Source organism: Chroicocephalus ridibundus, chromosome 1, assembly GCF_963924245.1.
Source record: "Chroicocephalus ridibundus chromosome 1, bChrRid1.1, whole genome shotgun sequence".
NCBI classification, from domain to species: Eukaryota; Metazoa; Chordata; class Aves; order Charadriiformes; family Laridae; genus Chroicocephalus; species Chroicocephalus ridibundus.
This window is the reverse complement of record NC_086284.1, coordinates 160,878,605-160,905,802: the sequence shown is the minus strand read 5'-3', so window position 1 is coordinate 160,905,802 and position 27,198 is coordinate 160,878,605. Positions and strand designations below refer to the sequence as shown.

At 40.9% G+C, this 27,198-nt stretch overlaps 2 protein-coding genes across 9 annotated transcripts in view; both read right to left on the bottom strand.

Moving 5' to 3' along the window:
* POLR3B (RNA polymerase III subunit B) overlaps positions 1-6,976 on the bottom strand; it is a 79,622-nt gene extending 72,646 nt beyond the window's left edge. The window contains exons 1-6 of one of the 2 annotated variants that reach the window (XM_063321189.1): positions 6,851-6,976; positions 6,454-6,602; positions 5,636-5,668; positions 3,168-3,224; positions 3,017-3,081; positions 2,445-2,520 (exon numbers count right to left, since the gene is read on the bottom strand). In XM_063321189.1, the coding sequence (XP_063177259.1) occupies positions 2,445-2,520; positions 3,017-3,069 (129 nt within the window). In that variant the 5' untranslated portion in view covers positions 3,070-3,081; positions 3,168-3,224; positions 5,636-5,668; positions 6,454-6,602; positions 6,851-6,976. The remainder of the gene's footprint in view (positions 1-2,444; positions 2,521-3,016; positions 3,082-3,167; positions 3,225-5,635; positions 5,669-6,453; positions 6,603-6,850) is intronic. The other variant, XM_063321181.1, reaches the window with a different exon arrangement.
* Positions 6,977-10,157: 3,181 nt separating this feature from the next.
* On the bottom strand, positions 10,158-26,872 carry TCP11L2 (t-complex 11 like 2). Of its 7 annotated transcripts, none has more exons than XM_063321135.1 (11): positions 26,711-26,872; positions 23,714-23,844; positions 21,531-21,700; positions 20,109-20,244; positions 19,018-19,138; positions 18,105-18,325; positions 17,028-17,164; positions 15,794-15,981; positions 14,244-14,425; positions 13,373-13,545; positions 10,158-12,801 (listed from the first exon to the last, which is right to left on the bottom strand). In XM_063321135.1, the coding sequence occupies exons 3-11, from the start codon at positions 21,664-21,666 to the stop codon at positions 12,557-12,559; spliced, it is 1,539 nt and encodes a 512-aa protein (XP_063177205.1). In that variant the 5' UTR covers positions 21,667-21,700; positions 23,714-23,844; positions 26,711-26,872; the 3' UTR covers positions 10,158-12,556. The 7 variants fall into 7 exon arrangements, with proteins under 7 accessions (XP_063177205.1, XP_063177193.1, XP_063177214.1 ...); XM_063321123.1 differs by lacking the exon at positions 26,711-26,872 and adding an exon at positions 26,561-26,653; XM_063321144.1 differs by lacking the exon at positions 26,711-26,872 and adding an exon at positions 26,399-26,545.
* Between the last annotated feature and the right edge of the window lie 326 nt (positions 26,873-27,198).

Below are 27,198 nucleotides of genomic sequence, written 5' to 3'. Positions count from 1 at the left end.
TACCATTTCTACAGAACACTTACAGAAGGCTCACTACAGTATCACTTCCTGTAAAGATTCCCAGAATTTGTTTGCAAATTCCTCAGATAGATATGTATATCCTGATTCTCTTGCTAAGACATTATATAGCTCAAGGCTTAACAATTTCTAATTGGATCTTTCTGGTCTGCTCTCCCCAGCCTCGCTCTATGACTGTCCCTAGCCCTTAAGGGACTGTGTATCTTCATGCAAGACAAAGTTTATTGCATTTGCTGAATACAACAGAGCAACTCACAGCAGGTCATTTGTGACCTCACTGAGCATTCTACACCTTTGAGCTCCAGGATTACAGACTTATCAGCATTCTTGTACATGTATGGTTCTGTAGTCTTTCAGTGTATTGATTATGCATTAATAAAAGACAATTAAGATTGTGCTGTGCATTGAAGATGCAACTGTATGGAAAAATATGTCTCAAGAGTCACTGCAAACTGGATGCTCCTTCTCTCCACATTAAAAAGTAAACTAATTAAAAAGTAAAACTTCTCTAGTAATAAAATTTTCAAGCTGTGACTTGTAGGAAACTAGGTCCCATTGCGCCCCCAGCAACTTCATCAAATTTAAAAGTAACTGAGAATACTTCCATTTTCTAATTACTTTAAATTCATCTGTATGAACAGTTCATGAAACTCCCATAAGAACTGTGTGAGAAGGAGGGTTAGACAGCTTCATTAGTATTAACTTGGGGGAAAAAAGGCTTTGGGATTCTTTGTGAGCACTTTGTCCACTCAAGACACAGATATAAAATAAGAATTACATAGTGTAATATTCCAGCACTTGTAGTTTTGTATCACTTCCCTTGAGGTAACATCTTACACTAGATACCTAGAGGTAAAAGACAGGCATGACTTCATTTTCAAGGAAACCAAGGGCATAAAACCTCCCAAATTTGGTTGAAAATAGGTAAAATACTCAGACCCTTATGAAAATCTGACAATTTTAGGTGTCTTTGGGAAGGAATTTTATAAGCCTCTAACAGAGATATGTAATGATATACTCAGAAGTATCCAATCTTTTTGTTTTGTTGGTTTTTTTAAATTGCACTCCTGGTTTGACCTGATCAGCATCTTATTTAAGGAAATAACTATGGCTTTCATGTGTGTAAAACACACTGGAAAAAAAAGGAGAAATTACGCACTAGCATTGTGCATCAATGAGGATGTAACTATGCTGTATTACATCCAATTGCACTGTTGACGGCTGAGCTGATGGCCTTAGTTAAAATCTTTCCATCAAACTAAATGAGATTTGAGTCAGGGTCACTGGAGACAGAAATGTGGCTATGCATCAGAGGCAGCCACTAGATGGCTTTTTTTTTTTTTTAAATAGAATTTCTCCAAATCACAGAATGTATTTCATGATAGAGTCTAAAGTGTGCCACATACACTACATGAAAAAACCCCAAGCAATCCAAGTATCAAGCGTATATAGCAGGAAAAAATGCATCTGATAGGTGAACTGATTTATTAGGTTGACAACAGGCTGTTACGTAGGTAAAGGAGAGCAAGTTCCAAGCTCTATTCCTGTTCTGAGGCCAAAAAGAAGCTGTCAGTACCCCTGTTGCAGTGGTGTAAATCCCAAAGCACAGCACCAGGAGAGGAATACTTTGTTCCTGAGCAATCTCTGAAGGGAACTGAACAGCTTAACATACCTGGAAGCAATCCTAAAAGGTCCAAACCTTATCTTAGTTTATGGCTTTCTTAGATGTAGAGAAGCTACCTTACATCCTGCCAAAACCAACAGACTCTGATTTCAGTCACATTTGTTCTCCAAGATGCATCTTTATTCCAGCAGTATACAATCCATTTGTTAACCTACGTGCTTACAGCAGTGCAAAGAAGTTAAACACACTCCCCATAAGGCTAACGTTCTTCAGCAGTTTCTTATAGTCTTATCAACTTCCATCTGTTTCTGCTCAAAGTTTCCATGTTTGCTCTCTGACTCAGATTTAAAAACTGTGAGCAAAAAAAATGAGAGGTACATTCCCAAAGACGACTGGGAGAGAAAGGGAGACTGAAGTGACCTATGGTGCAGACAGTAGCAAGGCTAATATTAAAAAGACGTTAATAAAAACATCACAGAACACCATATTGTAGTGCAAGGACTTCAGCTCTGTCATAAGGAGAGCCACAAGATTAAGAGAGAGAAGTACTTTTCACTACTTTCATGGAAATCCACTCAAATACAGCTACCATGAAACACTGAATACAGCTATTCGCATATGTGAGAAAAAAATATTAAAAACATTTATTACACAATGTTTAAATCTCTGAGGCTTCTTTCTACAGTGATGGTGGCACACGTTGTATCACCTAATGTAGCAGGCGTGTACTCGAAGTCATATGCGGCTACCATCCAAGACATTCCCAAGATCAAACAACCAAGACAGATGCAAACATTAATACCTCATGAGGTGATACAGGTCGTGTCACATTGAAGCTTTCTTCCACATCTGGAGTACCCACATAGATATTGAGGTACCTGTAATACAAACAGTTCCAAAATGAGCAATGAGCCAAATATTTTTCAGGCAACCTGAAGGAAGCAGAATTTACATTTACTGAAAAACGAAGTTACTTGGATGAGCACAGGTTGATCAATAACGAGCAATGATTCTTACCAAAATCTCATTGCATTTGAGCTGTGTTCTAGTTAGTTAAAATTTAAACTGCACACGCAATAAGCCCCAAGTTGCATTTGCAAATAAACCAAAAGAAACTCCCATCTGTCACCCAAGCTTACTAAATTACAGAAAAACAGTGATGTAAGGTATTGTTAACTGCTGGCTATTAAGACTGCTTCACACGATTATTCTTTAAATCTTCCCATCTTTCAATGCTCCACATAAGAGATAAGTCGTGGAAAACACTCGCTTGATTTACGCCTACACAGGTGCCTATAAACATTTTATAGCCAATAACAAACCCGTGAGATAGTATGCATGCTACTACTGATATGGAAATCATTTCATGCTTACTTCAAATACCACATTGGGTCAGCATCACTTGTAACTTTTTCATTGGCCTTCATGATTTTCTTTATCTGAAGGGAAAAAAAATAAAATAAAATAGAATCACGTGCCTTTTCTGAGTACTAAGAGCCACTCTCTTCCCACCAAGAAAGCATACCTCTACATTGATGAAATAGTTGAACGAGTCTATGTGCTGCTTCACAAGTCCTTTCACCTGGAAAATACATGCATGGAGCAAATAAAATTACCTTCAATGACATTAATCATACACGGCAGAAGTTAATATATAAGCAGTTATAAGTGCTTTTGGATCTGTGCTAAATTCTTTCACTTGACAAACTTCTAAGAACTGCCAGGATGATCAGTCTGGTTATGCACTGTACATTTAGAGGTTTACACCAGAGTTGTCATTGTTCTTTGAGTCAGAAAAGTAATTTGGTAACTGTACAAACACACAATAGATTTTGAAATTCATGTAAACAAACAAGAGACATTGCAAGTAAAAATATTTTATCTGTTTGCCATTATTTTTCAATAATTTTAAACATTTATAATATAATTAACCATGTGTGTTGCTTGAGAAAGAAGTTGTCTGCACCCTAACAAGGGCAGCTGGCATAAATAAGAACAAGAGGGAGAGCCAATGAGACAGGGGAGACAGAACACAAGTGGGTGCAAAAGAGAAGTCAATAAGCAAGGAAACAGTCACAGGAAGGCAGGACACTCACAAGAAATCTGAGTTGGATTTGCAGGCAGGAAGACAGAGAACATGCCCAGGGGAAATATCACGCAGAATAAACAGTACCCCGTTCCCCCAGGTAATGAGTTGTTACAGTTACATTTCAAGGATTTAAGTTTAAGGTGTTTAGAGCAATCAAAAGAAGGGGGATTATACTAAGTAAAACGATCGGGGATTAAAGAAAAAAAGAAAGATTTTTGGCTTGAAGGAATACTAAGGGAAGCATTCATTTTGTTAATAGACTGACGTTTGCAGAAATAAAAGGTATAACTATCCTAACTACAGTGCAAAATCCAGCCTTGAAAAGGAAAGTGATAGCTGATATTGAGACATATGCTTGCATGCTCACGGAGGGCTTTAAGCTTTGAAACATCCTACGACAACTAACACGTTACAAGACTTAAAACTTCATACAGAAAACAGATGCATTTACATAGTTCACATGATAGGCAACAGTTCATTCAGAAATTATTAGAAAGAAATGGTGAGCTTCGAATGACAAATCCAGCAGCTCGGTGAAGCCTTCAATGCGTTAAGACAAAGGAGGAATGAACTCCAGAGCAAAATTCTTTAAATAAGAGTTTCCCTAATTTACAAAAACATTGCATGTCATATGATATAGGTAAGAAAATATTATGGACTTATTATAGTGTCTAAAAATCAGGCTGGTGGTTCTTTCCATTGTAATACAAGGCGACATCAACAGCTTTATTGAAAGAAAACTCCACTATAGAAACTGTAATGCACATCAGGTTTGTGTAACTGCATCACTGCTGGCATAAAAAAAAACCAAAACAACATTTAACAGAAAGGCTAGACCACCATCAGCAGTCCTGGAGTAAAGGGCTCACTGGCTGGAAATAATGTGGGATGGATACACTTGGCATAAAGCACGCAGTAAATTGCATCTCACAATCAACATCCCTCCTTTTTTCACAGTCTCAAGAATTCAGACAATATCACTAGCTCAAGCTCATGATGGAAGATCATGTGGTTGCTAGGAGACACAGAAACAGGATTTATTAGGATCCTGAAGCCCATACACAATCCACAACTAACTTTTGAACTTTGTTTTCCTGCCAGTATCAAACACTCAAGGGTGTAACAAAAAAAAGAAGTGCAGGTATTGAAACCGGGAAGGAAAGAAATTAAGAAAATGAGGCTGAAAAGAGCCTTGTTGAAGTGGGGAACCCTTCTGAAGACTGATGACAGGCGCAGAGGTGGTGGCAATTCCCTGAAGGTACCTATGCACATCACAGACTTTACTTGCTGTCTTTATGATACAGTTTTCATTACTGCCTTTCTCCTTCCTTACTTCCAACTGTTTCTTAGTCCTGTTATTACATCCAATGGCGTTTTATATAGAACTGTGCTTTCTACTAATACCAGATTATACGAGTAGCACTGAAATTAAGACACTAGTTCAGTCAAGCTCTGACATTCAAGACGGAAGAAATACATATACTCAAGCCTTTACAGAACACAGATCTGTGGCTATATGCCTTCTATGACAAACATAACTACAAAACTAACACCACAGTCTCATGTAAACACCATGAATGGGGTATCTGGGTGCCACTAAAACTGTAAAATAATCTGGAAACATTAATTACACCATATACATAAGTCACTCCCAATGGCCACACAAAAATGCCAACCTCTAAAAGGATGGCTCTAGAAATTAATTTACAGATTAATCAAGAAACCAATCTATGTAACAAGTTTATCCATAATTGCATGAACTAAAAAAAAAAAAAAATAATCACAAAACCCGTACAGAGGGTGAGGACAGGTATTCTGGGAAACACCAAAAGCTAGAGGAGAGGGATGTAAAATTAGAAAGGAGAAAGAGTATTCATGCCATGAAATGAGTGTATAACACTAACCTTTAGAAATGCTGGAAGAAGTCTCCATTTTTCCTGAAAATAAAAAAAGAGTTTGAAACAGATTTCCAAAGAGCAACCAAACATCTAAGATGCTTGAGCTTTTTTGATTTTATTATTACTATTATTTTTAAACAGCAACATTATTTAAAATCAGATCCATTTATAAAAAAAAAAAAAAAAAAGAGACTGCCCAAAGCCAATCTAGATAAGTAAAAAAAAAAACCAACAGGAAGATGACTGGGATCAACTTAGTAAGCCATATGTGCTATGCAATATTTACTCAGGACACAACAGGACACTGCCTTTTCTAAAACCAATTTACATGAGAATATGTATTTCTTAGAAAATTTCCTTACTACCATGTCCTTATTTAAGAACAACTAACTTTTTTTTTTGCCCTATTAACACTGTAAATTATATTCCTAGCAAGGGAAGACTTGCTGCAAGTTTTACTTTACAAAATACATGCAAGAATCTCAGTCTTGGGAGCAGCACTTGCAGACATGAGTCTCCATAAGACCTACCAGTACCCTAACTCCCACAAAGATTTAGCAAAACTATCTAAAGTACTGACGAGTGTGAGTATATCAAGGTTCCTGCAAACCTTTCCCCTTTTCTGTTCTTCAGTAATCACAGGGAACGTCACCTTATACCAGCATCACCTTCTCCCACCATGGCACGGGGCTCTCATCCCAGATTTGGGATGGGAGATGCAGGTGGGGGCCAGGCAGCATGTAAAGAGGCTGCATCACTTCACTCCACAGGACAGTGGAGATATATATAGCGGAGCTACTATAATACTCACGCATCATCAGTACCTCATAATTTTAGTTTGACATTCAGCATTTAGAGGCACATGGCAACGTTGTGGCTGTGGTGTAACGCTGTCCCTCGCCATGCTGGAGCACCCAGAGGAATTCATGGCAAAACACAGCACGAGGCTGCTGGGCTCCATTTCAGCCGTGCTCTTTTTACAAAAAAAAAAAAAAAAAACAACAAAACAACAAACCAATTTGGCCATAGCGACCTGAAACGCGGCCTTCACCTCCTCCCCCTCCCCACGCGAGGCCATTGGCAAACTTTAAACTTTCTGCTGAGGGCAGGAACCCCCTCGCCGCCGTTTGCGGGAGACAGGCCAGGCAGGGAAGCCACACCTCAGCGGGCCGACCCTGCCGGCCGGTCCCCGCCGCCGCCCGCCCCCGGGCCGCCGCTAACCTCCACCGTATTCACAGGAGCCGCCGCCTGCTCCGGAGTCAGGGCCCCCAGCTCCGTAGCCAGCGCCTCCATCCCCGCAGCCCGGCAGGGAAGCCGCAAGCGGAGGCTGAGGGCGAGGGACCCGCGGTGCGGCAGCCAAAGGCGTCCTCCCGCCGCACCGGCGCGGCGCCCCGACGTTCCGGGCCCACGGAGGCCTGGCGGGGGTGAGCACAGACACGGCAAAGGCCGGGGATTTGCTGAGGGCGGTCAGGCCTCTCTCTCCCAACGCCCCGGCTCTTCGCAGAGAGCTTCGATGCCTTTCTGCGTGTGGGGGTTTCCCCCCCTGAATCCTTGAGCCACCCCCGCTGCCATGACCCAGCCCTGGCGGCCTCCTCACCGTCCCCCCAGGGGCAGGCAAGCGGAGGTGACAGCAATTCGGGCACAAACTGATTTTTTGCAATTTTTAGCGTGAGAAGCAACGTGGAGCAAGAGCTTTTGGCATTGCTAGTGGCTTTTTCTGATCTTAGTGTCGAATGCTGTAGCTGGATCATGTACAAACCGCCTTCTTTTTTCTTTGCAAGTGTTGGTGCTATAGCGACACCAAAATCCCAGTCAAATAGGGAACTACTCATCTTCCTCAGTTTAACGTGAAACATTAGTGATCTTTGCAAATTCCCATGGCAGTTAAGTCTTCACTGGTTCACATATAATAATTGCTAAGTATGTTTTAAAAGCAGAGTGTGAAAACAGTGCCTGCACACACGCGTCTGCTCTGGCTCGGATTCTGCATGAACGGAGTTCACTGGGTTTGCTCTGGGCTCCTCCACACATCCCGCACGTGAAGGCCCAGAGAGTAGGAACATTCCAGACCTCTTCCATTCTGTTTCCTGCCTCAAGTGGACAGTCGGCCCGGAGAGTTGGTGAAATACACGACAATCCTACAACACCCGACATGGCCCTCCATCTAACTAACTACACGCTCACCAAGCAACTATTTCAGTCCGATGACCCATTACCCCACAAGCCGGTCTGTCAGCCCTGGCTAGTATATAATCAGAAATCATTATTACTTCCACAATAGAAAACGATAATAAATTAAAAGTGGGAGTTAGAGGATTAAGACTTTCTTCTTCCCTTTCTAAACCAAGCAGCTATTGCAGTTGGTTAAGTTCTTTGCCAGTTTTTATTACCACTTACAGGAAACGGAAGCTCTATCAGATAGCACAGGCTTTCAGCCATAAGTTTACTCCAAAATGTTTGTTCCTACTGCATAACTGGCAAAAAAAAAAGTTTTTTAGAAGCAATTTTTTCCCATTTTACAGATTTGAAAATTCAGCAGTATGTGCTTTTCAGGTATTCTTTAGTGTAACTTTGCCTTGGGGCTATTGTAAATTGTTCACAGGGTTTAAAAAAAAACAAACAAAACCAGGGATTAAAAAAGATCAAAATCCAGACATGACTGAGTGGCAGTTGTTTTAGAAATACTCTAAGTTCAAGAAACATTGTGTTTTCAACATCTTCTCAGCACATTGGACCCAGACATATGCAGTACAGTTAGCACTTCAAGACTGGCTGAATTGTGCAGAGTTATTCTGCATAAAGCTACTAAAAGGGGAGCAAGATGGAGCCAACAGTCACCTTTAATTAAAAATTATAGAAGTAAAAAGGAACATCCATCAGCTACATGTTGTACAATTCTCCTGCAACCAAAAAACTTTTAACAGTGCTGCATTCTGGGTGAGGTGTTCTACAGCTTACCTACGCATTGCTGTGAATAAGACAGTTCAGTTGTTTTAAACTGACCACCTTTTTTTGATGCTCCTTCTTCTTGCAGCCAAAAAGACAGCAAACAGCTACTTACTCTTCTGTCTTTATTGCCACCCACCACTCTGGAGATCTGGCATAGCCCTCCTCCCCCAGCATCTCCCAGTCTGGAGTCTCCTATCTATTTAATCATTCCCAAGAGGGAAACTATGATCAAGTATACAAATTACCTTTGTGGTGGGCTGACCCTGGTTGGATGCCCACTAAAGCCGCTCTATCCCTCCCCCTCCTTTGCTGGGCAGGGGAGAGAAAATCTAGCGATAGGTTGGTGGGTCAAGATAAGGACAGGGAGATCACTCGGCAATTAACATCACAGGCAAAACAGACTCGACTCAGGGAAATTAATTTAATTTATTGCCAATCAAATCAAAGTAGGGTAATGAGAAAACAAAAAACAATCTTAAAACACCTTCCCCCACCCCTCCCTTCTTCCCAGACTCAACTTCACTCCTGATTTTTTTTTACCTCCTCCTCACCAGCAGCACAGGGGGCCCAGAATGGGGATTGCAATTGGTTCATCGCATATTGTTTCTGCTGCTCCTTCCTCCTCAGGGGGAGGACTCCTCAGACTCCTCCCCTGCACCAGCATGGGGTCCCTCCCACAGCAGACAGTCCTCCACGAACTTCTCCAACATGAGTTCTTCCCACAGGCTGCAGTTCTTCACAAATCACTCCAGCGTGGGTCACTTCCATGGGGTGCAGTCCTTCAGGAACAGACTGTTCCAGTGTGGGTTCCCCACAGGGTCACAAGTCCTGACATCAAACCTGCTCCAGCACAGACTCCTCTCTCCATGGCGTCACAGGTTCTACCAGGAGCCTGGTCCAGTGTGGGCTTCCCACGGGGTCACAGCTTCCTTTGGGCACATCCGCCTGTTCCAGTGTGGGGGCCTGCACAGGCTGCAGGTGGAGTATCTGTCCCACCATCAACCTCCATGGTCTGCACAGGAACAGCCTGCCTCACCATGGTCTTCACCACAGGTTGCAGGGCAATCTCTGCTCTGGTGCCTAGAGCACCTCCTTCACTGACCTTGGTGTCTGCAGAGTTGTTGCTCTCACCTATTCTCATTCCTCTCTTCAGCTGTTGTTCCGCCACGGTTCAGATTTTTTTTTTTATCCCTTTCTTAACTATGTTATCCCAGAAGTGCTACCACTGTTGCTGATGGGCTCTGCCTTGGCCAGTGGCGGGTCTGACTTGGAGCCATCTGGCATTGGCTCTATTGGACATGGAGGAAGCTTCTAGCAGCTTCTCACAGAAGCCACCCCTGTAACCTCCCTGCTACCAAAACTTGCCATGCAAACCCAATACAATCCTCTTCCAAGGACTAAGATCTAAGCATGTGACTGGAGTATTATTTGTGCAGCTGGATTAGAGTCACCAGCTTCAACTGGGAAGTTACAGAAAAAGAAAAGAGTCACAATGTATTATTAGTGCAGTAATTTATCTTCAGCATTTAACAGTCCATTACATTTAAGAAAGTTTGCATAAATGACTTTTCACCACTAGTAGTATCACAAACAAAATTTAATGCATACAAAACCTCAAATATTTGTATTTCAACAAAGAAAGCTGCTACAGAATGGCATCTTGTTTCACAAGGACAACTTCAGAGTAGAGGCAAGTGCATTTCAGCCACAGTAGCATAAACAGCATGCAACACATGACATTAAACAGATGCAATGTCTGTGTTTGAAACATTAAATAAAAATTAAGATACATTAAACAATCACTTGAAACATAGGCCATGCTATAAAATGCCCTTTGCAAGTCACCTTAATTGCCAAAAAAACCCAATGAATCCTCATTTTTTGAGTATTTACTGGTAAAAACTTGTATGACAATTTCCCCAGTACATTAAAGATCTACAGTTTGATATTTATTTTTACAATAGAATGCATATAAAGTATATGATAAAAATGTCATGATCATGTTATAAATCATCTTCAAACATTCATAAAATTCTTTTTTGGCTGAAGCTCAAAATAGTTCAGGTATTTCTAAAGATGTAGCAAACCACTAAGATTTCATTCCCCATAATTGCTTTTGAAATGCATTCTTCTTTTGGTGATTTTAAATTGCATATCAAAATTTCATATTCAAATAAGCAAGCCTGTTTCACCTAGTGGCACAGTTACTATATTCTATGAGTTCCTTTCTCTTAGGCTTCAGGAAACAGTTCCCTTTAAAATATGTATTCATCTTTATTTTGTGCAATGTTTTTACCAGGGACAGAGAGCAGAAGTGCACTAGAGGAATCTCTTTTCTAAAAAGGCATTTTGAAGAAAGTTTCATGTACATGTGGCCAAAGTCCTCGGACACTGAGGAACAACTGACTAGAAGTCATTTCCCTTACTAAAAAGAGTACACAGTTCTGTAAAAATGGACTACAAAACCACAGTGCTAATAATGCCCAGGTTTTTAGACCTTTAGGATAGACATAGTAATGTACATACACAATTTGTGAGACACATTAAGCTTTTACGGGCAACTTTTTATCTCTTCATAAAAAATAGATTGTAATATAAAATATTAAAAACAAGCTATATAACTTGTACGACATAGAGTTTATATATATATGACATTTTAAAAGGACTATTATATGATAATATATTAGAAGATCATTTTCAAGTAAATTATGATTCAATTTCATAGACAAGAACATGTCTATAATATGTATTCCAGCAGTATCTATTCCCAGTAATCTGAAATACGCAAAATAAAGCCTGTGTAAACTCACAGAAGTTTACTTCCACATTTCTCAATTTCAAGCCTATTCCTTTTCTGTGTGCAAGATTCCTGTTGCCTTAAATGGGAACTAAGTATTGGGGCCTATTCCAAAGCAATTTGAAGAGAACTGCAGTATTTCTTACAGACTCAGTGAAGTCAATCTAATCATGTTTTCAAGAATGACTAATGATTTGGGCTCTTGCTTTCAGACCCAAGAACATGTTCTGAAAAACTTATGCCCTCATCCAACAGAATACAGAAGGGGAAGTTGCTCTGTGGTACTCTGTAAGGTCACTCTCAAGTGCTTTTGGGAATAAAGGTCAGAAAGACCTCACTTAAAAAATACTTAATACCCATTAAGATCAAAGATCAGTACATACACAGATTAGAGATTAGATTTAAGATCTGGATGACCTGCACTGAATAAACAAAATGCTTATAAACATTATATACAGAAATTTACTCCACCCCCCACCAACATCGTGTTTCTTAGGTGTTTAATCAGTAATCTCAATTACAGTTGAGTAGTTCTGAATGATTCCTACTTTAAGTGGTGAATGCTGCTTCTGTAACTGCTATACTCCACACAGTTTATAATACTGGCATTCCTTAATGTAACAGAAGCAAAGTTCTGGTTCCAGTAATTGCAGGACTACCAGAACTTGGCCTAGTATGAACCTGGTTTTGGTTACAAAAGCAGTTATGCTGTGCTTTTTTGCTTCAGAGTCTTTTCAGAAACATAATTGTATTATTATATCTTGCTCTACAAAAATACAATGTAAGCATAGTACATTTTATCTACAATTGTTTTGACATTTCATAATTGCATTGCTATATGTAAAATATATTTAAATTGAAACATAATGTTACATTTTAATGGTAGCAAAACAGTAAGTACTTTGCCAGCTCTTCCCCCACTGCAAATCAGAATAAATGCTTGCCTTGAAAACTAATAATTCACTGGCTATTACAAGTGACACAATCCATTAAACGAATTTAGTCTATTTAAATATATATGTCATTGAAATTAATTTCTTTCCAGTGAATTTTAGAAGCTATCTGCATACATTTTACAAGATCTCTCATTAATAGTCACTGGAGTGGGCTGTTCTTAGTGGGGAAGTCAGATCACTGTCTTGGAAGGTAAAAAAAAAGGGTACAGAAATAGGTCGTATTTTTCAACTGGTAGATGTTTCTGTCTCTGCTTTCCCCATTGGTGCATCAGGAAAAAGTAGTTTTCGAAGTATGTTTGCATAGAACGGTCCATACACTTGTTTATTAAAGTTTACGATGCTCGCATACTGAGATCCGACAAACTCCATCTCCGTCTGAATCACAGAAAGGCCTCCTGGCATAGTAGGCATACACTTCTGAAAATTCGGAAGAGCAAGCAAGCTTCTCATGAAGAACTGGATTCGTTTGTCTGAAGTGGAATATAAAGTACACTCAGAACAAATGGAAACCCAGGATGAAGCCATACTTGCTTTCTAAGCACCCTGCACATCAGCACAGCAAAAAAATCCAACCATATAGGTAACAACTCTTTCCCAGGCCCACGTTGCAATGGGGAACAATACCGAAAGCTTCTTAAAGTTGGCTCCTGCAAGGCGGACACAGCATAAACCTGCTGCAGCGAGTTACGTTACCTAATATGAAACAGACTCAAAGAAAGCAAGCACTAAGTTTAAACCCAGAACTGACAGAAGGGAGACTGAATAGCACTCATTTTTCTAAATTCTTCTCCAAAATACTAGCATCTCTGGGCTTGTTTTTACAGATACTTTTAAAATTATTTCTCACTGCAACTAACCATGCTCTGCAGCATACCAAGAACACCATCTATAGATAAACAACATTCCCTTACTCTTAATCGACCCAGTATTTTACCACAGTAACAGTGCTTTTAAAAAATAATTAAACAGCTGATTAAGCTTGCTGGGAATAAGTTTATATACAGACACGTACAATAAGACAATTATTATTATCTTACTAACCAATCAAGGAACTGACGGGATTGTTCTCCTCAACAATATGCGCGATTTGACCCATTAAATTACTCTGCATTTCTTCGGTAAGCATGGGAAGACCTCTTTCAGTTAGAGACCTGTTTACTTTGCTGCAAACCTGGACACCAATAGCATTCAAAGCCTCCTTCAGATCAAAAGTTCTGGAAGAAAGAAATAGAAAAACATTAACTTTTGCAGTTTCTGTAGCACAGGTTGTAAGGTGACCTCACGTGTCTCCTTTCCCTTTTATTTTCTACCTGCTCTCTGCAATGAGAGCATTTAGAAAAGTTATCCTTTGCTTTTCCAGATTTACATACATCTGCAGATACAGGACGAATCTCCATGTGGAAGATAAAATGAGGACTTAATTGTGATTCAAATGGGAAAAATAATTTAAATTGTGCAGCAGTGACACCAGTTCATTTTGCCCTTATGCTATCCTGGGCCACATTTCACAAGAAAAACCATAGTGGAAAACTATTTTATGAGATGCCCTTTCAGATGACATCAGACTTGCTTGTAGTGCAAATGGCAGCAGAAATAGGCAGCCGAAATAGGCAGCCCAATAGTGTAAGTTACCTACAGGTTTGAAGTAACTGCCAAGACAATTTAGTGAATGTATTTCCATAGTCTCTCCAATATTAGGAGCATATGAATAAACTTCAGTACTAGGTGCCAAATTCTGTAGACTAACATCAAGATTAAAATATAACTTTGAAAACATGCCTAACATGCAGCGGACAGAAACTGTAAAGGGAATATAGATATAGATTATTAGAGTTTCCAAGCGTTTTCAGATCCACCTGGTATTTCCTGCTGAAAAAAAAAAATATGAAGAGTGATAAAAACAAGGCCTTACTTCTTGTTCATGCCTTCAAGAAGGGGAACAGAGATCCTTTTCAGTTGGTCAGCAAAGTCAGGCACATCTACAATTGCTGCACCCACCATATTGTTTGTTATGAGACAAACGCAAGCTATGATTTTTAATTGATTGAGCTTTTCTCTCAACTCCTGAAGACGAACTTCATCTGTTAATAGAGTCTAGAATTGAAACAATAAAACTAATTTAGGAATACGGAGGGAGAGGCAGGAAAAAGGACAGATGTAGGATGTAATAATGAAGCATTAATATTTTTAATCACAAATATGCAAAGTCAGAAGAGACAGCAGCTGACATACCCTGAATATGTGGTATTGCACAAAGTGGCATTATGTATGAGTACCAGAAATTATAAGCCTGTGGTAGGAAGAAAGGCAATGCCTTTGGTACAGAGGAAACAGCGGACATTGCACCTTATTCCTCATCACTGCTGACAGAGATCTGTGACCGACAATTCAGCCCACGATGTGGAATGCTCGGGGGATCCAGAGGACATTGTAGTGATCACGGTTACAGACAGAATAGTCTTCTGGATTCAGCTGTCCTTTGAAAAGTGCCATAATCTGTAACTGATGGACAGTGATAACAACTGCACATGACAACCACCAGTTCAACCACCAGAGTAGGTTCTGTAAGTGCTGTAACCTGGTACAGGCAAAAAGCTAGTTGATCATACCAAGACTGTAAGTACTTCCCACAGCAAGATGTAGCTGCAGTGACTTATATTAGGTTAGAAAAAGTTCATCTAACCAGATCCCTCCACTGAGAGGCACAGGGGCATTAACATCCAACTGTTTCATAGTAATTTCATAGTACGACAAGCTAGATCCACCAGAGGATTCCTCTGTATACCTCTTATTCAAAACTGTTCGAAGGAAGCTAAAGAGTAAGGTAGTTTCCCTTCAGTCCACTGACTGAGAGCACTAAGAGCATCCCCACATACTTAGTAAATTCTTTGCCAGGCCACCCTAAGTATAGCTAAGGCGCTCACTGCAGATGCTAATTTTAGCCCTGACTGATGGCCAATTTCAAATTGGCTTTACGGAAAGTTGCGGAGGTCAGTAATCAGGAGTTGGAGGGAAAAACTAAACACTGATTCTTGAAGCAATAGTTTATATGCACTGAGAAAGGGTGAATATCTACATTAGAGGGCTGCAGGTTTTTACTGGTTCTATCCTAAAGCAAGAGTGATCCCACCAATTCCTGCTGCTGTTAGGAAAACACAATGCTGTAAGTCAGTTCTCTCAAAGACACAGGGAGCCAAGTGCTGTCAGTACAAGGGCCACCCTTTGACTGTGGCCAAGACTGCTCTTTGGGTGGAGCTGGTGAGCTATGAGTGGATAGAGGGAAAACAACTTTCAGCGCGTTCTCTTCTAGTCATTGACTTGCCCATATTTCAGAAACGATATTAGCATATACTCTCCAAATTCCAAATTTACTATTCAGAAATTTAAGAAGTGCAAGAGAACACTTATTGATGACAATATCAGGATTATTATACTAAGTCAATGTTTTTGAAATATACTTACCTCTGGAATTGTTTTGCGATAATCCCATTGTAACAGTTTCAAGTAGCCGTTGTTTAGCACCAGTGTAGGACTAATAATTCGTTTAGAACTACTATCAGCACCAGGGGATGACGAAGATTCATCAGAAATAGATGACAATTCATCTTCTATTGATTCCTTTATCCATTCTGTTGTGAGATCCAGGGCACCTAAGCATTGCAAATCCGCACAGATTTACTGCATGCTTTCATCAAAATAAGCACCAGCTTCAGGAAAAGAGTTGTACACATACAGAAGAGCATTGAACTTCTGAAGACTAAACAAACATAGCCAACAGCTGAGTCTTCACACATGTAAATTCCCTCCCTCACTTTTTTTTTCACTGATCTTCTTCCATTGGTGACCTTAATATTCTAGCTAGCTTGTACAAACCCAAAACAAAGTTCTTAGACTTCAGCCAACGTTTTTGGGTAAAAAAAAAAAAAAAGCCTCAAACTCTGAGTTCCCAAAGCCTTTCTTTCAGGGAGGCCACTTAATGGTTGGGGCACAGGACTGGAAAGTAGAGGTGATGGGAGATAAACTATATTAAGAGCAAATCAAAAGTTTTTGAAGAGTTCTTTCACAGGCTGTATATACAAACACGGCAGGCCGTATCAACGGCTCAAGGTTCCCATTTTAGAAGCCCCTGCTCCAGATGTTAATAAGTTTACTTTTTCTTCTTGGAAAATCTATTTTCCTGAAGATTGTTTAGCCACATTACACAAAACTTTTAATAGTGGATCAAGTTGACTTTGCATCACCTAAGAAGTTTCCCTTAGAGCCTGCCTTTTATTAAAAAATTGATCCTGTCCCTCCCAACTTTTGGGCACACTAACTGGTTTTACGTGTTTACTTCAGATGAACAACAGACTTGTTGCATAAAAAAAAAAAAAGAGATAAAGTCCCATCTTTCAGTATGTAGGGCTTCTGCCTCCAGACAGTAAGAGCCACTGTTTATTGTTTTTCAGGTACCAACCGATTTAGCAAATAAAAGTTTGTCTGAAAGCACCCCAAACTACACATAAACACACTTTATAGCAAGTTAAGCAATTCCCCATTGGTAGCTTGCTTGTCTGCATCTAACTAATGCAAAAATCCTTTGACAAGAAATTGACATTTTCCTCCAAATTAACTCCAACTGATAGATTTTATAGCATGTCTTTAAATAGTCCTCTTTTTAAAGAAAGCTTTAAATTAAATATAGCATGATACCTACTTGGTGTTTCTTCAAGAATTTCCTGGAATTTTGTTCTTTCGTAGTCCACCAAATTACGCTGAAGGTATGGCCTAAGGTTTTGAATTGTGTAGTTAGCCATATCCACTTTCATCAGGTCCAAAACATGGAATATTTGTCTGAAAGGAGGAGTTCAAAATTTGACAATTACAAGAGTCTATTGCTTTTAACCAGCGCATATGAGGTACACCTAGATTAGCACTTTAATTTCAGTTCTGGGAGAAATTAACTCCTTCACGGTATTTCAGCATAACAGACATTACCTATCTTCCAGGATACTTGGAAGAGTATCGCGTATAAGGCTTGGTGTAAGTTAAAGAACAGGACAAATATGTAACATCACTAAAGGCTACAACCCCCTAACAGGAAGAGAAGGGTTTTCAAGAACTGTTATCAATTGGTACATTTCAGCCTAAATGAACAGATTTTAATTTTTTAGTCACTAATTGCACCAAGAGAAACAATCCTTCTGACCTAGTTGCTTGGGTCCCTGTATATGATCCAAGTTGCAACAAAACTACCACTTACTCTTAATATTTCCGTGTACCAAAGGAGCAATAAACCAGTTTCTGCCCTTTTATGCAAGTGTTTTACTCAAGTTCAAGTAGTAAGATCTTCCTAAAGAGAACTGAAATCCAAAGTTTGGCCTCCCAGAGGAAGCATGCAATAAACGCTTCAAGAAGAAACAGGATAAGCATGCTGCTTAAATTTTGTAAGAATGAACAAGACTGAAAAAGCAGTCTCCGAAACACAAGTTATTGCAAAAGTGCTTTTTGTTCAGTGGCTTAGATATTCAGAGCTGATAGTGTTTGATCTAGGCATTCTAGCCCTTTCATTGAAAGTAAGACACATAATATTCTGGTTACAGTGTCATAGCTCCTGCCCTTTAATGCTTTTGTATAAGTTTTCCTATAGTTTGAAAACAGATGTTATGTAAACTGACACAATTTAAGACTTCTTTTTAAGACTTTACCCGCCTCTTCCACTGCCCAGTACTCTTTCAGAGAAGAGACGTTTCCTCTAAAAAAAACCAAAAACCACACGCACCCAAATACCAACCTCAGTAATTCTACGATATTGTCAGTTGCTTTTAACTGTTTTATATCGTTGTCTCTTATTGGAGCACATAACTTTCCCATAGTGTTGATGATATAGTTAGCTAGCCCATGAATATCAACAGCATTATGTTCTGCCTGCTGTCTTATAAGATCTGTATCTAGAACTTCACAAATTTGATTTTGAATCCTGTTTGCTCCAGGAGTCAGGAAGGAAAGAAGAATCTAAAGTAGGAAAAAGAAAAAGAAAGCGTTACCAATAAAAAACAAACCACACACTGAAGTAAAATTTTAATATTAATGTCAACAACTGTATTTAGCTGACCAGCTATAACAAGACTGAACATTATCTAAGGTAGCAGGAGAAAAGGACTGTTAAAAGGATCACAGTACAGTTCTGCAAAAATCCTCAGAGCCAGTAAGCCAGAAAGCATGTCAACAATGAGACTCTTTCAAAAACTAGGAGGCTGCCCTGTAAAATAAACATTTACCAACTTAAAATTTTGAAAGACTTAGTATTGTGCCATGATTGAACCTTTGTATGCTCCCTTGTGTGACAAACAAAGTCTATTTGGGCAGGTGCAGTCATGTTTATACTCCTGTTCATGCCCCAAGCTCACACTGTGTTGCTACAAAGAGGCTAGTAGAGATGTGAAGCTTTGAGAAAAGAGCTGACTTGCAACTAACCATCATGCAATGAAAGCTGAGTGGACATGCCACTGTGTGTTCATGGACATCTTCATGATTAATAGAAATAGACACATATTTGCAGTTCTGAATAATCATGGTTTCACCTTCGAAGAAAGAACTTGAGGGTGTTTGCTTGACTGAGTTAGCAGACCCTTCAGTGAAGTAAGGGACTCTGAGACCTAAGCTGACAAAACAATACTGGGGCACAGGGGAAAGAAGATCATTACCTCCTTAATTTCCTCAAAAAGCTTGATAGCATGTTCATATTCCGGAGGATCTTCATTCAGTTCTGATTCCAAATGATCCCAAAATGCCTTGTGTACAATTTGTTTCACTGTGCCTGCAAAGCTGTGGAATAAGTCAATTAGATACAGAAAAGACTCCCAACTAGTGTTCATCCTTGGTAAAAGTGTTAGGTGAAACTGAGAGACTGATCATTTGTTGGGAAGCACACACCACCTCACCACCGATTGTGCCCTGCAACTGTATCTTTCTTGGGCTGTGGCTCATCAGCTCCCAAAATGTGGTCTAGACTGACGAGTCTTTCCTGAAACACCTGTATTTTATAAAGTGCTGCTGGCAACTCAGATATAGGTAAAGAGATATTACCTTTCCTTTTTCCTTAGTGAATTTGTATTCATTGTCCTAACCTGGTATGTTAGCTACTAAGCTTTCTCAAAAACTATTGTGTCATGTAACAAATTATCAGTCAAGGGACTTGTGCAATTAAAAGCCTGTTTGCTTTTTATGTAAGTTTTCTCAAAGTAAAGATCAGGTCATTTTTAAATTAGACATGTCTGTAAGCAAGAACATTTTAGCTACCTTCTAGGGAAGTTCCTCTAGATCCTACTCACTTCCTCTAGATCTCCAGGCATTTTTGCAACTGTTCTGGGCTAGCTAATTACAGCTACGTTCATGATAAGCTCTATCTTTATGGCACCAATGAGCTACTACATATGACTGCAGAGGCGGCCACCATTTCATCTTTTCCACAGGGCTTGGAACTGCACAGAACAGACTGATACCCATCTCCACTATGTGCATTCACATTGTATTAGCCTTTTATCTTCCACATGACATTTAAGACAGAGCAACATGCTCCAAAGACAGTATATCAGCTCAGCTGGACTGCAACACTTGTTCCAAGCAAAACAGCTTTGACAGTGACTCCTGGAGATGCAGGATAAAAATCTGTAGCCTTCCAAGATGCTTTGGTTTGGGTTTTTTTTGTTATTTTTTTTTTTTTAATTTGCTGCTCCGTTCATTTCTCCTCTCTTCCCAACCCCAATGCTGCTTTTTGCAAGATTCAGGCTCTTACCTGTTCTGTGGGAAGTCTTCATGTTTTATGCAAAAATTTGCATTTACTGCAATTTCATGAGCTAGAGTCAAGTCTGTCAAATTTTTTGCAGCTGCCATCAGTTCATCAAATGTAATAACCTTGGGAGGGCTTGCTGCTGGAACAAACAAGATCAATTCAAGCCAAATATCTATAGTTCATAAGTGTAATTGAAAATATTAAAACTTAGAAATTTTACAGCTTGCTAGTACTCTAGAAGAAACAACCTAGGATTACCAGGTCTTTATATCTTCTTAAAACACTAACTCAGGAAACTCCCAGCTTATCAGGGGTGTGTGTGAGTGTAACACCACACAAGCCTCAAAACGTTTTGAAGAGCAATTTAATATTTCTACATTTTAACTAAGATATCTTTTTTTCCTTTAAAACAGGATCTTGCATTCCACAAATTTCCTATTGATTGTTCTGTAAAATCCACCACACCAAAAGCGTGGGCAATAACAGATACCACATGTCCATTATAATTCTGAGCACATAATGGCTATATTAGGTTTTATTAATTTATTTGTACAGGTTTTATTGCCTGTAGAGAAGGTTATGAAGTTACTGACTTGAGAACCCCCCACTTATGTTCCATAACAGATCCATCGTAAGTTACACTCCCTTTTTACAAATGAGCATTAACAACATAACAGAAACTCTACATTGGAAAGCAAGAGTAAATTCCCAAGGTTTCTAAACCCACAAATTCTGTCATTTAATTTAGTATTTGGAATTAAGCCTTTGACAACTGGTAATAAAAAAGAGCCAGCTGCCAATTGCAGCTCCACTAACAAGCTTGTTTTGACGTAAGCCTTCACTTACATAGACACTAAAAAGTATGCATGGTCTGAGAATCCTTACAGGCATGACGCACATCCTAACCAAGGTTTTATTTAGCATTACTGAAAACACCTTCCTTGCGCAAGTGTGTGTTTTCTGTTTGATCCTAATATTTATGAAAGAAAAAAATGTGGGTTCAAGATTAATTTCATGTAACTTCATATAGTATTATAAATCTCTTAAGTTACAGATTTAATTTTTAAGCGTATGTGGAGCAAACAGAAGAAACCCACCCTTTGCACAAAGCCATATCTGCTTGAGTGGGAGACTGCTACCAACATCAAGATTAGCTCAAGATTAGGATGTCCATGGTGGCACACTTTTCTTACACTGTCTGAAGGGAAGGAGTGCACAGGGAGACCCCCACGGATACAGCTGCTGGTGGTGTTCCACACACAAGGAGATGCGCTGCTTCACAGCAGAGAGAAAGCCATGCCTTTCTCTTAATACTCTTAAACAGAGATTCAGAATCCCAGGTTCTACCCATAACAGCAAAGAGAAATGAGATAAGTTAGCCTTATCTGTCTATGTACGGTGCAGGTAAGGTTGAAATAGGCTTACACGCTGGGGAACTGGGTTTGCTTGAAGAATCGCTGTTGAAGCTCTGTCTTGAATATTCAGAGTCGCTAGAAGAAGCTGTGCTTTCAGAGAGGCGTGAAGAATCTGAATCACTGCTCTGGTCATCATTGAGAGGCATTCTGATTCACTTTAGCTGCTACAGTAAACAATACCTGGAAAGACAAATACACACCACACAAAACCAGCACTTACTATCTTTTTTTTTGTTCATTTCTCAAAAGACAAATATGGATCCTTATACTGTAAATCAAGAACAATTAGCTGCCTTTCCTAAAAAGGTGTTACAGAAAGGATCTGGGTTGACATGCAAATTTATACAGCTATTAACAAGCCACACCTGTTCTGCAAGAAAGTTCTGCTGTTTCATACCTTAATGTTGTCTTAGAGACAGTCTGCAAATTGGCTATATTGAAAAAATAAAAGACTACCCACAGTAACCCCTGAAGTTGCTTGTTGTCAAAATTTTGGAAGTTCTCAACAACCATAAAGGTATCTTATGATGTTACCATCCCTCACCCAACCTCACCAAGAAGTGATATTTAGCAATTAGCTTCCTTCCACAAACAGACTGCACTGAGTATAACAACTCTGAAGCAACCATAGAAGTTGCTGGGGGAGAATAGGCAAATAATTCAGAATACTACATTTCTGACAGGGTGTAGCTAGAAGTCTGGCCTGCTACTTTAGGCGTGTCTCTGCTCAGAATCAGATCGACAATGGCATAGACCCAAAAAATACTCCTCCTAGGGGTGAGGGTGGATGGGTTTTCTGTTTTAAGTCAAATGATAACTCTGAGCCTCTAACATCACATTCAGCTTACATGACAAGTAGCACTGGGAAGCATCATGCTTCATAGTGCTTCTGTCTACATAAAGAAACTGCCTCCCAGGCAGATAATCTGCAACTGCAGAGAATTTGGGCAGCTGCATAGTGCAATAGAGATGATTAGTAGTTGTATGACAGGAAGTGAAAAGTATGTTCATAATCATATTAAAATGAGAAACTGGAAGTCAGCCATAATTACTACCAAAGGAATTTGGCCCAGATACCAAAAATAGCTGTCCATCTTTGATTATGGCCACGGAGCATTCTGCAGTAGCCTTTATGAAGAGACACAGCCAACAACGCTTTCCATCAGCAAATTTAAGAAAGATGACTTCATTTACGATTAAACTGCATCAACTTCAGCAGGCAAAGAATACTCTGCAACTGATGAACTTGGGAAAGCCACTTTCAGCAGCAAAAGGATGATCTTTGTGTCTATTTATGTGAATCAACATATTGTTGGGACAAAAGGCAGACAAAAGCGAGTAAGAGTGAAGATTTCTTTACACTGGCACCTAGTTACAGCTTAGGAGTGTTTGATTTTTTGGGTACCAGCTCATCCTAAATAGGCCTTTATAACTTGATGACGTATTAACTGATGGCTACTCCTCTGTTAATTGAGATGATTAACATTTGTTAACTATATGTTTACTCCTCCTGCTCCTCTCCCAAGAGGAAAGAGAATGTATTTGAGTGCCTTATTTATGTAATGTTTTATGCTGCTTTTTGTGAAAAGAATTAATCATATCAGCAAAAACACAGCTGACAGTTTGTTACCTTACTGGAGAAGCCAGTAAGAGAGACTTTTGATCAGGATATAGAGGTCATGGGTTCAAGACTTACAGTGTTAGTCATGATCATTAACATCATAACTCTTTATTAGAACACCAATTTTGTAATTTCTAACAAGCAACTGAAAAAAAAAAACCCAGATGTTTAAAACAGCATTGACTAAACAAGACTGAGAGTTGCAAGAAAACCTAGAAAACCAGAAGGCTGAGATATTTTTGACTTGGAAATTGTATTTGTCTGAGTTACAATTAGAAATGAGTCACTAGTTAATGTTACGCAAGACACTAAAACTATTTATTCGATTCAGATCTGTATTACAGATCTCAAAGCTAGTGCTAACTAGAAAGTAGTTGTGACAAGTAACCTAACCTAACTGTAGAACGTGCTCCAGGTTTTTGATGTGGAACCGCTCACTTAAATACAGTAACCCTACAGAGCCTGCAAAGCTTATATTACTCTCCCACTATTGTTTCTGGATCAGCATCAGAACACTATTTCCAGGCTTTAGTCATGTATAAAACTCCTTTATTTATACATAAATAACTAACCTCCAAAAGGTTAACGTTGCATGTGGTCCATTGAAAGACTTGATTAACGTTGTTAGCGGTGTACTGGCCCAAAAGATCTTGTAAATCACTCGCCTAGTACAAGTACTTCAAGATGTGTCTATTGCTTCAGTCTAGGTGTTAAGAACATGGAAGAAGTTAAAAGACCATTAAAAAAACCAAAGTTCTCACACAATTTGTACATCATCATTTCAAGAACTTCCTCTTAACTGTCAGTACAGTAATTTTAATAAATATTCAAATTTGTAAGTATTCATATATTCAGATTGCAAGGTGCTCCTGACAGCAAGAACTAAACCAGCCATGGAGGCAAGTCAGCATCGCCATTTTCTACCCTAATCTTGATTCCCCAAAAGACCAAATCATTAAAGTGGAAATTAAAATTCTATATACATCAGGTCTTTACATACAAATCTTTACACACAGCGAAGGATCTTTCGGCAATAAATACTTGCATTTCAAAGAGACTCATGACATATTTTGATGTAGCGAGACCATACCTGTTCCTACAATACATGCACATATGGAAAGCAGAGCTGTCAGTAGAGCGCTTCAGGCTTAGTTTAGAAGTTTCAACAACGTAACAAGAGATGACACACTGAAAAAACACTGCAATCTTTACCACAGTAAATATGTTTCCTAGTAGGAGGCCTCAGATGGAATGGTAAGGAAGAACGGGTGCATTCCGCGGATTCAGAACACTATTGCTAAATTCTAAGTTTAAAAGATAAACAAGGCAGCAAGCACATCAAAGTGAACATACGTGAATACACAAGCAGAATCTCGATATGCCATCTACAATTTTTAAATATGCTGCCTGACAGCTAAAGAGCTTAGAGAAAAGTACATTCATTGAGCACATCAAAGGGAAGTACCAACCAAAAAAAGGTTTTTCTAATTAGTTACAACAATAGACAACCAAGTTACTTGGTCCTTTCTTTACAGCATACACTGGAAGAGCTGCTTTTCCCTTATGCTTTTGTAGGCAGCATAGAGCTTCTCATAAATTACTAAAGGCCAAGTTCACGTGTAATTTTAAGTTTAGATTAATATAATGTCCAAGTAAAAATATTTCAGAAAGCCCTTTAGGCTTCCAAGATCTCTTTGTAACTCACCATCTTGAGTAGACAATACCATCTTCTTATTTTTTGCATTGTTCATTAAGTATTACATATTAGGCTTTTAATACACAGCTTAATATCCTACTTATTCTATTAAAGGGTCAGCCTGTGGTTACAGCCTGCCTTACTCTTCCTGCGTTAAAAAGGACTGACGTATACTGTTATATTAGGTTGGATACCTTCACAGTGGGCTTCAATAAAGTTTGCTTTCTTTCAATCAGTACTATTTTGCAGGGCTTTTTTTAAATGATGAACTCTAAACGGCAGACCAAGATAAATATATATTCTAAATGTACAAACACCAAGATTCCAGGGCAGAACTAAATTATCGCAGTTTCTGCTGCTATTTAGATTATTCTTTTTTAGTAAAGATGCAATGAATACAACACTGGAGAAGCATAAAGACATCTTGGTCTTATACGGCCACCACATCACCCAACTTGATCATTCACTTAGAACTGACTGAGATTGCAAGATCAGATTAGTTTCAGAGAACACAAACATGCTTTTTATTCCTGAACGCTCCCTTTCTAAGTTATTTTATGAAGCACCTGGGGAAAAGAAAAAAAAAAAGCTCGGAAGTTGTTGGGTTTTTTTTCCCCCCTTCAGATACCATCTTCAAGAAAAGTTTTTCCACAGCTCTGCTTTGTTCAAATAAGTCCCTCCATCCACACTCACTTTTTAAGTGCTCTGTCCAGTTCTACCACTACAAATGTCTTAACTTTCTGTATTCTACTGGGCTTACATCCTTACTTTCTTCAAGCTGGCACCGACAGAATCTCGTCGGGGCTCGAGTTTCCCTTTCACTGACCCCACCTTTGCCAGCACTCGGGGCACAGGAGCAGAAAAGGGCCTTTGTTAGAAGAGTTACGGAATTTCCTCACGCCTCACTTTTGACAGCTTTGTAGCCGACATTCCTCCCCTCCAGCCTTCTAGCTCCGCGGCTCTTCCCCTCCACCTATAGGCTCCGAAATAAGCGGGGGATGAGTGCGCGTCCCCACGGCTCTGCGTGCGGGACACCCGGGGCTGCCACACTCTCCTCGGCCATTCTGGGGGACGCGGCCCCAGCCCGGGGAGGCCCTTCCCGCCCGCCCGCCCCCCCAGCGGGGCGCGGGGGGGAGCGGCACCGCCGCCCCCGGCTCCTCCTCTTCCTCCCATCTGTTTCGCTGCCCGTCTCCTCCCCCGACCCCATGTTTTTAACAGTTACCAGAGGCAGGAGTTTGGCACCCGCCGACCAAAACAAACAGCGTTTCCAAGGACAGGCCCGGAGGGGTGGGGAGGAAGGGAGAAGGAGAAGAGAGGGGGAGGGGGGGTAACACTCTCCCTGCCAGCCCCCGGCTCTGCCCGCCTGCGAGAGTCCCGGCCCCGCGTCCTCCGGGGAAGGAGCCCGGGGTGCCCTTGCTGTGCGCTGCCGGAGCGGGGCTTCGCGGCGGGGGGGGGGGAATGTGTGTGGGAGCCCCCGCGGCTGCGCCCGTCGGGAGGGACGGTTAAGGGAGGGAGACAGCCCCGGAGACACGGGGTGCTCGGCAGACCCTGCGAAACCCACCTGCTGCGGCGGGAGCCCCACCGGGGCAGCGGAGCGCCAGGCCCGCCGCTTCCCAACCACCCCCACCGCACGGGAGGGCAGCACGGCAGCCCCCGGGCCAGCTCTCGCACGGACACACAGACGTGCGCCAGGCCCTGCCCCTCGCTCGCCCCGGTCACTCACCGCGGCCCGGAGCTCGCCCTCCCTTCGCAGCGCTCGCCGGGGCTTTAAACAGCCCCCCCGAGTTTGCATGCCCAGCCCGGGCTATTAGTGCCTTCCACGGGCGCGTCCATCTCTGCCGGGGGGGTGGTGGGGGGTACACGTAACATTTACCTGCCTGCCAACGGCGAGGGACTTGGGTCAACCCGCCGCTACCCGCGCTGAAAAATGCTGTGTCTCCTCATTCTGCCCGAGCGCTAAGCGGGGAGAAAGATGAGGTGACGACGGTGAAGGGGATTCGGCAGTCTCCCCCCGCGCTGAATGGGCCCTTCCCGGGGAGGAAGGCCGGGGGAAGGGCTGGGTGGTGTTTACGGAAGAGCCGCGTCGATCCGAGCTGACCACGCCCCTTTCCCCGGGGCGGGGCCTCCGCATTAGCCCCGCCCCGGAGCCGCCTGAGGGGATGGGGCGACTCCGGGGCGGGGAGGGGGGCCCAGGGTGCCCGTTCTCGTCAGGAAAAGAGGCTGCGCCTCAGGACGTATTTGCCCGTCTCTGTTCACTGCGCTGCTAAGGAAGCTTTAAATATGCCCCCGCGAGCTATCCTGCCCTGCTTTCTTTAGTCTCTCGACGGGGGAGTGTGGGGAGGCGCCCCCTCCCCCCGCCAT

Coding starts and splice junctions, on each gene's coding strand:
- TCP11L2 (XM_063321135.1), bottom strand. CDS start 21,666: ATGCCTCTCAATGATGACCAGAGCAGTGATTCAGATTCTTCACGCCTC. Junction 20,245..21,530: donor CAAACCCAGTTCCCCAGCGT/GTAAGCCTATTT, acceptor TGTTTGTTCCAG/CAGCAAGCCCTCCCAAGGTT. Junction 14,426..15,793: donor ATCGCAAAACAATTCCAGAG/GTAAGTATATTT, acceptor TTTCAATTCTAG/ACTCTATTAACAGATGAAGT.